Source organism: Mercenaria mercenaria, chromosome 15, assembly GCF_021730395.1.
Source record: "Mercenaria mercenaria strain notata chromosome 15, MADL_Memer_1, whole genome shotgun sequence".
Taxonomy (NCBI): domain Eukaryota; kingdom Metazoa; phylum Mollusca; class Bivalvia; order Venerida; family Veneridae; genus Mercenaria; species Mercenaria mercenaria.
In genome coordinates this window covers 56,033,151-56,049,493 of record NC_069375.1, presented here as the reverse complement: position 1 = coordinate 56,049,493, position 16,343 = coordinate 56,033,151, and the positions used below count along the sequence as shown (strand labels likewise).

General features: G+C 32.4%; 1 protein-coding gene across 1 annotated transcript; it reads right to left on the bottom strand.

Annotated features, from left to right (window-relative positions):
* Positions 1–6,283: 6,283 nt before the first annotated feature.
* LOC123565449 (cholecystokinin receptor type A-like) lies at positions 6,284–7,537 on the bottom strand. The gene has a single exon (XM_045359349.2). It carries the CDS (start codon positions 7,535–7,537, stop codon positions 6,284–6,286), a length of 1,254 nt encoding a protein of 417 aa, XP_045215284.2.
* Positions 7,538–16,343: the final 8,806 nt, after the last annotated feature.

Here is a 16,343-nt window from a genome sequence, read left to right as displayed (position 1 = left end):
TAGGTCAAGTTAGAATATGGGTCATCTGGGGTCAAAACCTAGGTCACTTGGTCTTAGACTAGTCAAATAAAAACATTTTGTATGCAATAGACGCTGTATTTGTTTATCGATTTTCACGAAATTTGGTCAGAATGATTGCCTTGATAACATCTAGGTTCAGTTTGAATATGGGTCATCTGGGGTCAAAATATAGGTCACAAGGTCAAATCAAAGAAAAAATGTGTATGCGATAGAGACTGGTCAAAACAAAGGAAAAACCTTGTGTATGTGATATAGCCTGTATTTTTCAATTGATTTTCATAAATTTATGTCAGAATGATTGTCTTGATAAAATCTACGTCGAGTTTGAATATGGGTCATCTGGGGTCAAAATATAGGTCACTAGGTCAAATCAAAGAAAAAATGTGTATGCGATAGAGACTGTATTTTTCAATTGATCTTCATGAAATTTGGTCAGAATGATTGCCTTGATAAAATCTAGGTCGAGTTTGAATATGGGTTATCTGGGCTCAAAAACAAAGTCCCTGGATCATATCTAAGAAAATACTTGTTTAAACTCAAGAGAACACATTTTAGGTCCAATCCTTATTAAAGTTGGTCCGAATATTTGTTTCTGTGAAATCACTTGGTCAAACATGTTTACACTGTTATGGTGTGTTTCTCAAGTGAGCGACCAAGGGCCATCTTGGCCCTCTTGCTTTAATAATGAGATCTAAATACAATATTTGAAAGTAAATGTGAATTTGAGCGGTAGTTAAACTAGTTTCACAAAAAAATACTATTTATAAAATAATCCTCATTTTAAAAGCATATGTTATATCAATAATAAAGTTTGAAATAAAGATCAGAGGAATTTCGAATAACTACATCAAACAAATTAACTAATTATTCAGGATTTTCTTTGGGACGGCAAAAAGCCATTGGTAGCAAGTACATGTAACACATTACCGTTCGATCGTGAAAACGGGTGTTTGAATATGTGTAGCATAAAAAAAAAAACATTTAAGCAGGTTAACAAATAAAAACAATATTTAGAATAACTCACTCATAATTTCAAAACTGGAATTCAGTTGGAACCTATTATTTTCAAACTCTCTATCCATTGTTTTTTTTTTTTTTGTTGTTGTTGTTTTTTGTTTTTGCAGTCTTTTCTGCTTTGTAAATGTTCATCTTTAGAAAATATTAAACATTATGTAACACTAGCGATTTCTGTAAACGCGCGCTGAATGAATTGGTAAAATTCAGACAAATTTATCGCCCCACAACTATTTCTGATGTAAATAATATGTTCTTATTTGGAAATAACGAGATAAAATGTCGAGAAAAACCTCTTTTTAAAAAGTGACATTGTTTCATTGAAAGATATCTGGGATCCGATTCTGAATTGTTTTATAACTGCAGAAATAGAAAATTTAAAGAAAAACTGGATATCTGAATGGCATTGTTCATTAAAACTCTTATAGGAAACTACTTTAGCAATGAAAAATATACGATTTTCTTGTCTGGTTTTTATTTGATGAATAGTAATCGTAAATTATTAGATCAAACAAATTTGAAACCGAAACAGATATTATCTGTTTGGAAAAGAAAGAAAAATCTGTTTCAGGTAGTTAACCTATGAGAAAGGTTGTTCGCACGTGATATACTATTAGAAATTGAATGGGGTCATATCTTAGGTTCTATTTCTTCCAATTGTAAAGTTGGAAACACTTTTAATGGCTTTTTTTACACAGAGTTATATTTACAGAGCATAAACTTAAGTCCTATGGAAAAATCAAACGGAATTTGTAATATATACAAAGAACATAGATAAACTTTAGTGCACCTGGTGTGGGATTGCTATTTTGCAAACAAAATGGACTCTTTTAAATATGAACTTTAACGAATTGCTTAAATATGTCAACATCTGTGATTCTGCTTTGCTTCAGATATTATGATGACAGGCAAGTAAACAAATTGATTAACACGATTATATATGAAACAAAATGGGACATTTGGAAATTCAGAAATAATTTTAAACACAATAACAACTGTCAGTCAATAAGAAGCTTTTATAAACAACTAGCTTGAAAAATTAAGGAACAAATAAAATGGCATAGTAATGAAAATGAAAAACTACAGTAAACTGTTATTAAAATCTATTGAGTCCATGTCGAATACATAGACATACAATTTTTTCACAATGTTGCGTTTAATAAAATATTCATAAGGTTGACAACAACAAGAAAAAAGATACTTCCTCAAATTTTACTTGTCATTTCGTTTTCGAACAAGTTCTATTCCATTGGCGAAGTAACTGTTGTCTTAATTGGCTTTAACGTCTTTTTTTTATGGCTATTGTTTTGTAAATGTTTATGTTGAAAAAAATAAATGGGGTTATCACTGTTGGGAGTCCGGAAAAAAACACCTTACAGTTATCAAACAAATGACCTATAACATTTAACATTTATACATATATGAAGAGAAGAATAGCCAAAACTGTACGATAAATTAGAAGTTTTGATAGAAAGCATTAATTGTAAGTAATTTTAAAAAGTAAGTGTATTTACCCAACTATGCAAAAAGTCTGCTTCCTGACGCAGATAGTAATAGCGAGTTGTTCAGAAACGCCAACCGCGCAGAGCTTGACCAATGGCCTATGCTGCTTTTGGATGCTTTAACAGCTGTTAAACGTCTAATCGGATAAGTCCATATCAGTATCTACTTTTTCTGCGTATGTATGTAACGAACGTTTTGCACTCAGCCTTCGACATTTTGAAAATAAAATCTATCTATCTATGCAGTTGGAGAATACTATATTTTAATAAAATCCGGAGAAGAATTAGAACTTTACTGTTTTTCAAAAGCATGTTTAGTGGAAACCTTTTCTGTTGCAATGGCAAATAAAAACAATAAAAATACCGAAAGATCAAACCATTTTCTTATCATATAACAGTTATATGATATTAGAATAAATGGTCTCACTGACTTATAGCTTAATCTACCTCTCACTAGTCTAAGAATCAAATCAGCAACAAAAACGTATGAAGATTTTACCAGATTATATGTCAGTGCGATGAGAGGCACAATATTTGGTAAGTGAATTCATTAGAAAATATAATCATGTAATAATCATGTATTCGGAACATACTGGAAGTTACCAAAACTTATTGTCAGTTTCATTTGATTAACTGCGAGTATAAGTCGGTTATTATTCACACACTAAAATTATTAACGACTAAGAGTTAATTTGTTAATGGCTACAATCTATGAAATATGATATACACTAACCATTTTCATTACATGGCTCCTTTAATCACAGTGTAGAAACAGTGAACAACCCAAACGGAAATAGCGATGTGATTATAAGACATACACAGTATCTGGGTTTACACGCCGCTGCTATTTTCATTTAATTTTACACTATAGTGGAGTTTAGGCGTCTTTATCTGTAAGTAGTCAATAGATTATACATTGAAGAGATAATTCGTCTTAGATTTGATCAGTAAGTTTGTTAAGTACCGTCGTTATGTTACCGTAATCAAAAGTAATCACCGATTTCTGTTGAAACTTCAGAAAGTGTCACACGAATAAACAAAGTTTTCCCTTCTAGTTGATAATGGACGTGTATAAGATTCATATTAAAGAAGTCCTGCATTGTCAATAAATTGTTCTTAAACTCATGCGTTACAAGGTATTTATCATTTGCGTAGAAATATACCGATTTCTGTAGTCAATGTGTCATTTCATATTGAACGATTTATTGAAAACTGCCCACAATGATGTGAACGATTTGTTGCGATTTTATTGAAAATTTATAGCGATTAACTGGGAGTAATTATAGTAATTCTTTTTCATTTAACTGTTGAAACTGGAGAGATTTTGTAGACAGTGCCAGTGGTATTGGACCTGAAAGAACTTAAAACACTTATCATGCAGTTTTAGCAAATACAAATGTACATACAATAACTAATTTGTGCAATATGTGTTTGAAACTTGGCAGCTGTTTGGTTTGAGTGACAATTATTCATGATTATGTTGGGTATAGTTTAGATATAGTTATTGTTTACTAAATATGTAAGAACAAAATCTCAATTAGATTTTTCGGCCGTCTAGTTCACTTTATTTTGTTGTTCATTACAATCTTACCGGTAATAACAATTCTATCAACAGGCAACTGACTACCTTCTGAGTTTTGAAATGTTTAAACTGCGGATACATTTATGTGCTTTAAGTCCATTACCTTCCACAATTTTTGTTATGAGACAGTATTTTGTGTGTTTGTCATCAGGCTATTTGTTTTGGGATGAGGGCTTAGTGGCTTTCTTTTTCTTCCCGGGTTAATCTTTTTAACACATGTTTTAGGTTGAGGGCTATAAATAAGTGGCATTCTTTCTCTTCCTAGGTTAATATTTTTGTCTAATGACGAAAACACGCAATGTAAACGCTGGCACTACCTCATTCTCGTGTAATATAGCCTTCATTATGAGTGGTATTACAACATATACATCATGCTTAGCATTTTAAAACTCTAAGAAATTTTAAAACACTTTCTCACCTTTTTTCCTTTTCTCATGTTATTCTGACTAAGCAGCTTTTGTTCAAGTGTTGTTAATTTAGACTGCATATCTTGCCTAAGCGGGGCCTCCGTGGCCGAGTGGTTAAGGTCGCTGACTTCAAATCACTTGCCCCTCATCGATGTGCGTTCGAGCCTCACTCGGGACGCTGAATTCTTCATGTGAGGAAGCCATCCAACTGGCTTACGGAAGGTCGGTGATTCTACCCAGGTGCCCACTCGAAATAATGCACGGAGGGGCACCTGGGGTCTTCCTCCACTATTAAAGCTGGAAAGTCGCCATATGACCTATCATGTGTCGGTGCGACGTTAAATAAAAAAAAAAAAACTTGCCTAAGCCTCTCATTTTTCACATATTTTATTCCCAGTAATACATGTACAGATTAAATACATACATCGTAGTTTGAACAAGATAATTAGGAAAGGATAAGAATGAAACACACAATCTTACAGAATTCTTCTCCTTAATGTTTTTTCTTTCCAGTGTCATTATTTTAAATTTGGATTGCTAAACTTGCTTAAGCCTCTGTATTCGTTTGCTGAGCACAATTATTATTTGGTACTTTTTTCAAGGGCGATTCTAATTTACTAGCGGATTCTTTTTTATTTTTATTGTTGTTTTTTCTTTAATTGGTATCATCATTATATTGCTATTGTTAACTTCTTTTGGGATTACTTGGAAATCTTTTGTGAATAAAACTTTCTTATTTTCAATGTTGTCGTGTGTTTCGATTTTAATTTGTATGTTTTCGTCAGTTTTGAATAAAGTTGTGTTTAATTATGTTTTCAAAGTCTGGTGTCGTTTCTTTGCAATAATAACACTAATATTGCTTTATTGTACATAAAACAGACAGAAAGCAGAATTTAATCGTAATTTGTAATAACAATCTGCCGTTCAATATGGACAAAATCGTATCATAATATTTGCAATAAGTAGTACAATCTTGTGTGTAAAATCGAAATAAGTCGTTCACTATCATTTCAATAAGGCGTACAATACAATACAATAAAAAGCACCGCAAATTTGTGTTTAAAACCAAATAACGGATGAATTAAGGTTGAAATCGTTATCAGTGAAAAAGAAAATACACTAAATTCTTATAATGTAACATGCATTCAGAAAATTTGCTTTATATTTGATAAAACTCATTCAGTGTTGGTATGCATTATCTAAACATTCACCGTGTAATCAACTGATTTCACCTTACCTACCGCTCATATAAGTCATTCTGGACTTATATTGACTGGGAACGTCTTGAAACATGCCTTTCGAAACACATCTCAAGGAATAAACATACCTTTATTTGACAATTATCCAAATATCAATCGAAAAAGTTAGACCACGTTTATCATATTTCAACAAATGATTGAAATCACATCGCTATTTCCGTTTTGGTTGTTCAATCGTTTCTACACTGTTAATGAATCACCGGTCCATAGTTTGTGCTATTGGGAAGTCTATAGCTCAGCGTTAAATTTTACTTGACTTAAGACAAAACTTGAAGAAAAGATATGAAAATATATTTCTGATGACATGTAATAGATTAAACATACTTTTTGAATGGTCTTCCGGTCAATAACGAAACCGCCTTCGATCCTACGGCAATAGTATATACTTCTGGCTGGCAAGTCATTCAATTTCTCTATACTAGAAGCAGGCCAAACTGTGCATAAAATGTACAAAAACAATGAAATGTTGATAAGAATAACACATTGAAAATGATAATTCTATAATTCTGTTGCATTCACATACTTCTTACCAAAGGAGCATTTACCAAACCACACTTTTATGTAACGCCTAAATTTTGGATTGAAAATGCAGTAAATGACGGGGTTGAAAGCGCTGTTTAAATACGGTAGTTTTAAAGCAAACTGAATTCCAGCACTAAAATCATACTCATTTCCGGTGACAAGAACGATTCTTATGAAAATTCTTATTACAAAGTAAGGAGTTAAACAAAGAATAAAAATCATCGACACTGCAAACATCATAAGGGTCAGATTCAATTCTGATGGTTTCTTGGCACTCGCAAATGCAAAGGTTAATTTCTTCATTTGGCTGGATGAGTTGTTTACTTGTTGTTTTCTTTGCTCACCGTTAGTTTCGGCTATAGCATATTTATGGGTTTTGTCTGTATTACTTTCAGATAATGACGTATCATCAAACTGTAAACTATTAATGTCTCTGCTATAACAACGTCCATGATTAGTGATTTCGTCTTCCTCTACAGAACATTTTCCTTTTATTTTTCTTGATTGTTTAACTCTTTGTTCTCTTTGTGAACGAATGAATGAATTACCCATTGAAATTCTTCTTCTGGCTATGGTATATATAATTTTTGAATATGTTACCACTACAGTCATCCAAACCATTACTACCAGTATAAAATCAATAAGATAGAAAACTAACCCGACAAGTTTATACTCCTGTTCTTCGCGTGCAGCACAGAAACTCCCAACAACAGTCTCGTTCATGTTAGGAATGGTAATATTTACATTCACAGCATCAAATGTTACTAACATCCTAACAGAAAGCAATAACGAAATTGATGTTATTCCAATGACTAAATATTTTACAGTCGTTACTGTCATCTGTTTACCAAGAGGACGGCAAACTTTTCTATACCTATCAATCGAAATGGTCCATAATATGGCACTTGAACAAGCACCAGCCCATAGTCCAGCAAAATGTGCCAGTTTACAAAGGATAATTTGAGAATATCTAACATTTGTTGCCATCTCGGAAATAATTGGAATCGCCGTGACACAGGTTGCTAAGTCAGCAACAGCTAGACATATTATCAAGATTACTGGTGTTGTACGTTTGGATCTTTTAACATAGAAAACAATAGTAAGAATGTTGCCAATAACACCCATAAGTATCAGCGCCCATAGGCTCACCATGACAGGTAGTAGTCGCATAGAAATTCCCCACTGTGCTTTCCGTAGAAGATCATCGTTAGTCGCTCTGTTGTTTCCCATTTGAACAAAAGATTATCTGAAGTGTATTTATATATTTATCCTTTTTAATCTCTAAACAATAGATAAATAACAGGTGCGCGAACATTCACGGTTAAAATGATAATAGGTGCGTTTATGCCTAGATGAATATTACCTTAAAGAAACTCAATATTCTCTCCCCAAATAAAATCACTTTGCCTCTTATGCAAAATGTATTTCAGCTGTATTAATTTGATTCATACCTTTTTGAAATTATTTGTCTGCTACTATGAACGAAAATGTATTTCGCCTTATTTCAAGCAAGTATTTGCTTTATCGATATAGTCAAACGGGTGTATTAAGTGATATATCCCAGCGTAAATACAATGAAAAGCACATTGAGAGAATCGTACCCTTCCAAAATACAAAATAATAATTGTCAGCTTAGATTCGTATTATATACACACAAACAGCTGAAGCAAGCCGATTGATAAACCAATATTGGAAACATGGGAGAAACTAGGGAGATCAAACAAGTAAATATATAAGTTTTGAAAAATCTAGATAGTGGCTCGCTTAATTCTTGTTATTAGACCCAATGAAAAGGGTTTATTAACGATTATAGTACTCCCTTAATATAAGAGAAGTTTCCACATAGCTGATGCAATACTCTACTTGCGATAGATTGGTCCTTTGCGTGTCATTTAGCTCTTTTTGTTCATTAAAGATGACCGCGACCTAGTAGGGCAGTATGGCTTTTGTAAGCCAGCTTTCGATTCCTCACTATTCATAAGCGAACCGACATTGAGTTTTAGGTTGCTGGCTTGCCCTTTGTAATTAAGGAAAAATCTGGGAGCCATGAATTGGAGGTTTTCGGCGTTTTAGATAGTTTTCACAGTAAAATCCTGTCGTTATACAGACTCGCTGAGGCGAACCAGCATAATCTAGTTACCACTAGATGTTTGAAATTACATGTACATTTGTCCATTACACTTGCTGAAAGGTTTCTTTCCGTAATGTAAAATGATTATCTTTTTAAGAAATTGCCATTAAAAAACTAGCATCGCCATTCATTTAACACTGATCACGATTTTGTAGGTCTACATGCGTAGATGAAAGTTATTTGTTTAACGATTATAAACTGCAAAATAAAGTAATCCTAGGCCGTTTCTGTAATTTTTAACGTTTGTTCTAAATAGACGTGATCTATAATATTTATATATTGTTGTGGTATTCAGCCAACGAAATATACATTTTAAGATACAGCAAAAATACTTTCATTTTCTTACACGCGTCCACTATATGAATTTCCCCTTTTTTATCAGTCGCAATCAGCTTTTTTTTCTCGTACACTGATACTTTAAATGAATTTTAAAAATATTTTAAATCGGCTCTCAATTATCAGAAAAATTAAAGTCCAAAGACGAAATAGTGTTAGTTTAAATGCATCCCTTAATAGCCCCGAAAAACATCCTGAACTGCACCCGATACTGTATTTTCAGTCAAAAGTAGGTAATATAGCTTTTTTTATAAAACTATATTGTCCGACCCCTCTATCAAAGCATTTGGGCAATGTCACTCTTGGGGATCAAAGGACATGTCAGATCTTGTCCAGGCTATAATTTTGATATGGATGGTGTTTTTTTTCCTTTATTAGCATATAAAATGTTATGTTAATTATGATGAGACACTGCGTCGCGTGCAAACCTTAGGGCTCCATCTCAATGGTCAATGTCACACTAGGGTCGAAGATCATGTCATTTCTTGTTCGAGCCATAACTTTGACCGTTCTTATTTGGAACAAAGGGTAACCTTAATGAGATGGGATGGTGCGTGCAAACACCAAGTCCCTTTCTAAAGGATCAAAGTTATAATTTGAGCTCAAAAGTCATTCAAGAACTTATCATGGCCATAACTTTGATATGCATGGATCAGTCTTGTTCTGAGCTGAGCTTTTGTTTTGACTGGCTGAAATATTCCCGTTGTTGAGACGCAGTGTCAACAAACAACATACTAGACATTGTTGCCCTTTTGGCAACAATGTTTTGATACGCAAAGCCTTGAATCTTGGAATAAAATGCAGTAAAAGGCATCGATCAAGTAAATATGGAAATTGTAAAGCTAATTATATTCCATCACTAATACATATGTACCATACTCATTTCAAAATGCTAATTGATAGAGTTCCGGCCTTGAGAGTCGGAGGTCATGGATTCGCTTCCTGTGAGCGTCATGCAAAATACTTGAAAATAGTACTAGTACTTTCCTCACCCGGCGCAGTTCATTAAGAGGATAGTTATAGGACTTGCCAGTCCAGTGTCAGTATTATGTTACCAGGTGGAACATCATATAACATGTCTACGGCATGATATTCCAGCAATGTGGCATTATAAAGTAGGTTATTGATTGCGCTCACGCCTACAACAGACACCATCGTTTTTTTGACTGAAAAAAAATGTTGATCAAGACGGCAAACCCGAACACACACACCCGCATGCACACACCCGCATGCGCGCATGCACACACGCAAGCACACACGCACACACGCACACACACACCCACACATGACGTACTTTAAGTTAATGTGTGTCGTCTAACTGAATGCGCATATAAAACTTACAGCTTCACTATTAACCTAAAATTTACATTCCCCAATTCGTTCTGTTGAAAATTGTCAGTAGGGTAAACTTCCAGTTCGAGAAATCAAACCATAATTTATGTTGTTTTTTTTCCTTATTCCCGAACGGGAAACTTGTTGCTAAATATAGTTCTTTGCTTCCAGAATCATATCATTTATGTAGGTGCATAAGAGTATACATGATGTCATTAAATGAAATATGCTATTTTGAAACTTCAAAAATCATGTAAATACTTTATCTAAATTTCGTTTAATGCCTTATTTTTTATTTAACTTTCATATACCTGAATTTCAAAGCTTCCTGAACAGGAAAGGTAACTTCTCAGCCGGGAAACGCAAATATGTATATTTACATTGAATTGAATTTAGACAGAATTAAGAATACTTTTCCACTCAGAAAATTTAATTTTATTTTGTTTTCAGGTTTTTGTTCAGGTCCGTATGAAAATTTTTAATGATGCATACAAATGCATAAAATTAATTTCGGCCAGAATAATCTTAAACAACATAACATTTAAAACAAGAATTGTATGTGTATGAATATAAACTGTGTATTTGACAGAAATAAGTGCTTAAGCATCTTGAAATATTATATTGTTTTAGAGATTTGCAAGTAGTTATATGTTAAAAAGTGTTTTATCAGAGTCTTATTTGTGTCACTTAAGTAGTCTGTGAAAAAGAAGCATCAAATGAGCTTCCCGATCGTTTGGGAAAATTCAGAATTATGTTATTTCAATGCTGAATCAATTTTGTATTAGGATATGTAGGAACACAGTAGTTTAGATATATTTCTCATGTTTATAGTGTTGTATTTCATCTAATGATACCGTGCATATTCTTATGCACCGGGCCTTTTGAATGAGGCAAGTCAAAAATTGATGATTTTACTTTCCAAACGGGACGCAAGCTACTTTCTTTAGTATCAAGTTTCCCGTTCAGAGAGTAATGAACACCCAAGTGGTTGCATGACTTCCCGGACGAACGGAAGTTTCCAATACTAATTGATTGAACCGCAAAAGGAAAGGCAACAAAGTTACAATACCACTGCTTAGTGACAACGTGCCGTCGTAATGTTAAATACAATTAAAACTTATATAAAGAAGCACTGTTTACAAATAAAAAGGAAATATAATGTAAATTCATGTTCTGCAAATCATTTGAATGCCATTTATTTTTTTTCAGGGTTCATGCGAAATGAACGACAGAATAGGATCGGCAAATTACACATGAATCGGGTTTGCCGATCTTTTCCGATGGACTCCGAAAAAAATCATTTTTAAATTGTGTTTCGTCTGCATTAACTGAACAAAAGTTGCTTCATTTGCAAGTATTATTTTGTGGACATAATATCGGGTTCCTATGATTATATTTTATATGACACTTACCTAGTTGTGCGCAAAAGTAGGAGAGGTCTGATATGATCTTTAATCACATCATATGATTCTGTAATGGTTTATAGAATATTAGATCAAATATATAGATCTCAGTGTATACAATTTATATTTGGTTACGTATTCAGGAAAATGGCGACAAAAACCAACCTTGATTACTAAATTAACTTCTTGCTATGTTATTACACCTTTACTGATCTGACAATTAAAGTACTATAGCAACACCTGTTCATACATCTGACATTCTGTTACAAGCAAAAATGTGACCTTACCTTCAATATGAAATCAAGATATATCCTTCGCTTAATGGTCGAAACGTTATATAAGTTAATTTTAGGCAAAAACAAAATGACAAAAACATCTGATGCTATGATTAAAGGTTAATTATGCAAATAAGAGTATACCGTTATTGTCTTTGTTATGAAAACAAACCATTCTATTAGTTCTAAAAACGTTTTCATATTCCACTCGATGGAGACAGTGCAAGGAAAATAAAGTTATCGATAACTTTCCTTGTAAATGCCTTAAATACTTACTAGAGGCAAGAGTTATCATTGCTTGGTAACAATGGTATATAAAATATCGCAAGACTTCAATTTTTGGCATAAAAAAAATGTGTTAAAAAATATAATTCAAAAAGAAGTGTTGGTCATTTTAATGTACTTGGAAACAGATTTCTAGGCTTTATTTCCAGCAGGTTTAGGTTCTATCTCTATTTGACGCGTATGTCTATAAAGTTAGAAGTTAATCCCAGGCTTACTTTCACATTACTTTTTTATGCTAACTGGTGATATACTGAAAATTGTCAGTGCGATTTTTCTCTATATCACTCACGGTGCCGAACTTCCTTTTTTCTTCAGAATAATATCTCCCTTGATATATATTCTCTAGTTACCTAGAAGATAATCACAGGCCTTTCTAATATACAATTGTTATTTAATTGTTTTCATACATATTGCATGGTAACAGATACGTACATTAATGTTATTCATGCTTTATGTGACATTTTTATTAGATTAGAAAGAAATTAAATGTTTAGTTTGATCATGTTCTCAACATTTTTGTTCTCAATATTTTATTGCTTTTAGATAGTACTTTATACTACTAGTATCACTACTATCTCATTGCAAGCATACACTTTACACAGAAGTGTGAGTTTAAGAAAACAGTTCTGATACTTACACCAAAAATATATTTTTGCAGAGTTTTTAAACGTCTTATAATCTTACTTTCCGACGGAAATTATTACATTAACTGTCGTTCGAATCTTTCATAGGTTTTTACCCCATATATTACCAAGTTTCTAGCTCTTTTAAAATTTTATGAAAACAGACATTCTGACCAGTTTTAAAGGTGGTCAATCACATTTAAACAACATTTAATGACATTTTTTACTTTTTGTATATTCTGGTAGAGAATTATTTAAGGAACAAAAAGACCGATTACATAGAGTTAGATTCCTATTTGAAATGTACATTTTATTACTTTTATAAAATTTTGTAATTACTCCCCTTTAATATGAAAATATATAAAAAGCTGGGTATTTCTTTTTATTTCGATACAATGTCTAGTTTTACATTTGCATTTGATAGACATATCAACTATTGAACAATCTGAACCAAAATGCAAGTTTAAAAGCTGTGTGTAGCATTTGAATTCATTTATTTCCAATCTATCTTGGTTGCGCAACCAAGATAGGCAAAGGGAGGTAATAATAATTTTTCAAACTTGCGTTTCTAATGAATTCCATCTAAATACATAATTTTTAATGCAAATATTTTACAAATATATTACAATATGTCTAATATTTATACATTTCCTTAGGCAAAGTATGTTTATCAAATTTATACTTATGATAAAATAACTCTATCTTGGTTGGGCAACCAGGATAGGAAAATGAAATTTTAAAAATACCTCCAGTGAAAATCTAATTTGTATTAAGTGTTAAGTGAACATAAATGAGTGTAAATGATCAGATGCTAAAGTTTCGAACAAATCCGTTACATGGCCAAAATCTGATTATCCACCTTTAATAGCAATCATGTAAAGACATGGCCTTTACAGCTAGATTAACATGTTTTTAGCTAATCTGAGCAATGCTCAGGTGAGTTTTTCTGATCACTCGATGTCCGGCGTCCGTCGTCTGTCGTCTGTCTGTCGTCTGCCGTCTGTCGTCTGTCTGTCGTCCGTCAACATTTAGTTTGTGTATGCGATAGAGGCTGTATTTTTCAACTGATCTTCATGAAATTTGGTCAGAATGATAGCCTTGATAAAATCTAGGTCAAGTTTGAATATGGGTCAAATAGGAATTATACACACCACAATATGCAGACTGATTTGAAATTCCATTGAAATGATTTATAACGTAATCTTTACTTGGTAAATATAAGCAATTGTGAATAATCTAAAGGATTAACATGATCAAGTAACCAGATGAATAATTTTCTTTGAAGCAGTGGTCGTGTCTACTTTATTTCAAAAGACAAAACTCAATGTGATTGTCTTCATTTAGTTTCGAATCTGGTGTTTTATGGAATCTCGTATAAAAGGCAATGAATACTTACGTCCTGTTTTTAAACTGCACTTCTGTAACTGATGAGTACGGTTTTAACATGTTAACTGTTAAACTGTTTGATTCAACTGGTTATAAAATATAAATATTGAAAATAAATAAGTATAAATAGAACTTTGATAAGGACTTTGCTTACAAAATCTAATCTCATCTCTTGTGAAGTTACTCATAAACAACATATAAGGAATCCGGAAAACTCACTTCTACCAGTCAGTCGTCACATCGTAGAATGCTCAAAGGAATTGGTTAAAAAATTCATGATAATGCCAATTTATAAATTACAAGAAACAGACATATCCAAAAGAAGGAGAAAAGAAAGCTTATTAATTCAAAATTTTTGTCCAGAACTGAATGCAAAATAACGCATCAATAAAGTCATAGTGACGTCCCTTGACAAAAACGTCCCTCATTACAATGAAGCGACATCGTTACCAAGCGACGTTACCAACGTCAACAGTACAGTTTTACTCCTGAAGATCCCGTAAACGGGTGAAACCGGTCGAGTTAAATTATTTTATATTAATTAACTGGATTATATTGGAGATTATAAACAGAAATAATTTAGTGGGACGTGTGCAGTTGTACTGCAACATAATTTAAATATCTTTCCCCTATAATATATTGAACAAAAAGTTTGGAGATTGGAAAAGTTGAATGGACTATATATCATCGCTTCTACTGAATGTATAAAAATGTATTGTTTCTTATAGGAAACAAATGGAAATGATTATATCATATGAGAAACCCAATTCTGCTGTCTGCGACACCCTCCCATACGAGAACAACTTAATAGTGACGTAATAACGATTTTACAAAAGGACCTCTGAGAGACACTTTTGACAAGAAATTAAGTTAGTTTTTACCAACTTAAATCTAATTTTAAATAGGCTGAGAAATATCAAACAATAGGTGTTTCGTGGTTTTTGTATATACGTTGTTTCCATTATTAGTCCATACTAATGGATATAAGTGCATACAAAGATATTGATCGCAAAATGGTCGTATTTAATGAATATTTTATGAATACTAATGAATGAATATGAAAACATTTGCATACTAGTATCAAAATGAAATACATTTCATAAAGTTAAATGGATTTTGTGGGTTTTTTTAATTTTCCCAAGTGTAGTAAGTGTATTATAAACTCGCGGAAAGCGCATTATATTATGAAATGACGAAATGAATAAATGTTGTGATAGAAATCTTCCAATATCTATAATGGGTATTTTCTTGAGTTCTAATTTATTTTTTTCACAGTCAGTTCGTTGTTAGTTTTTGTGAAAAGGCTTTTATGGTCATTATTTCTAAAAATAAAATTTGCAGTGTTGTAATTCAATGTTCTTTTTTTTCATTACTGTTCCATTACCGTTCTTCAACTTCAACCTAATTCAAAATGAGCTGTAATTAGCATATAAATATCAAAATTCTGGGTAGAGTGTAAAACACGACCCACAAATACTTAACCCGAATATATGAATACATCGATCACGTGCACTTATGCAAACCCTCGGGTATGGCTAACACATAGACGACCAGGCCATCCTACTGGATTTTAAGCAGATATAAGATTTTTTAACAAACTTGTTATTAAGAAAGTTTTTTTTTACTGGCATAATTGTGGCTACCTGTTTTAAATGCTTTGATATTTTACCATTTCTTGCGAAAGCGATGTTCTTAAAGACATTGTTATGAAAGGATCAGAGACGGTTTTAATATGAGTATGCCTGAGAATTTGATCAAATTAAATTGTCGAGATATACGAGAATAACAATAAGCAAGTACAATAAGCTTTTAGATTCCTAATAGTAATAATATTTTTTTTGTACAATAAATAATCAAGATGTTATTTTTGAGGACAAAACTTAGTGTTATACGTTTCGAGAAAGAAATTATAAAGTAACATAGCTAGGAGATGCTCATATAAAAAGTACAAGTACTGGATGTTTTGAAAACAAATTTAGGATTTATCAAGTAAAACGAAAATATTTCTTTTAAAAATGAAATGTTAGTAGATTTCAACATTCACTGTATTTGATGTAAGAACACATGTGCATCCAAATGTTACCTTAAACGGAAATAGGACTATATCAATCTACTTTCATAAAAATGACCTATAATCTTTTTATCAAAATGTGCCGTATTTTGCCAATTAACTGCTGAATCGGTGAAAATATTTTTATGGAACAAAATATATGTAATTCGGACTGATATGAGCGACATATTTACAAGCCTTAGAACAAATTAGGC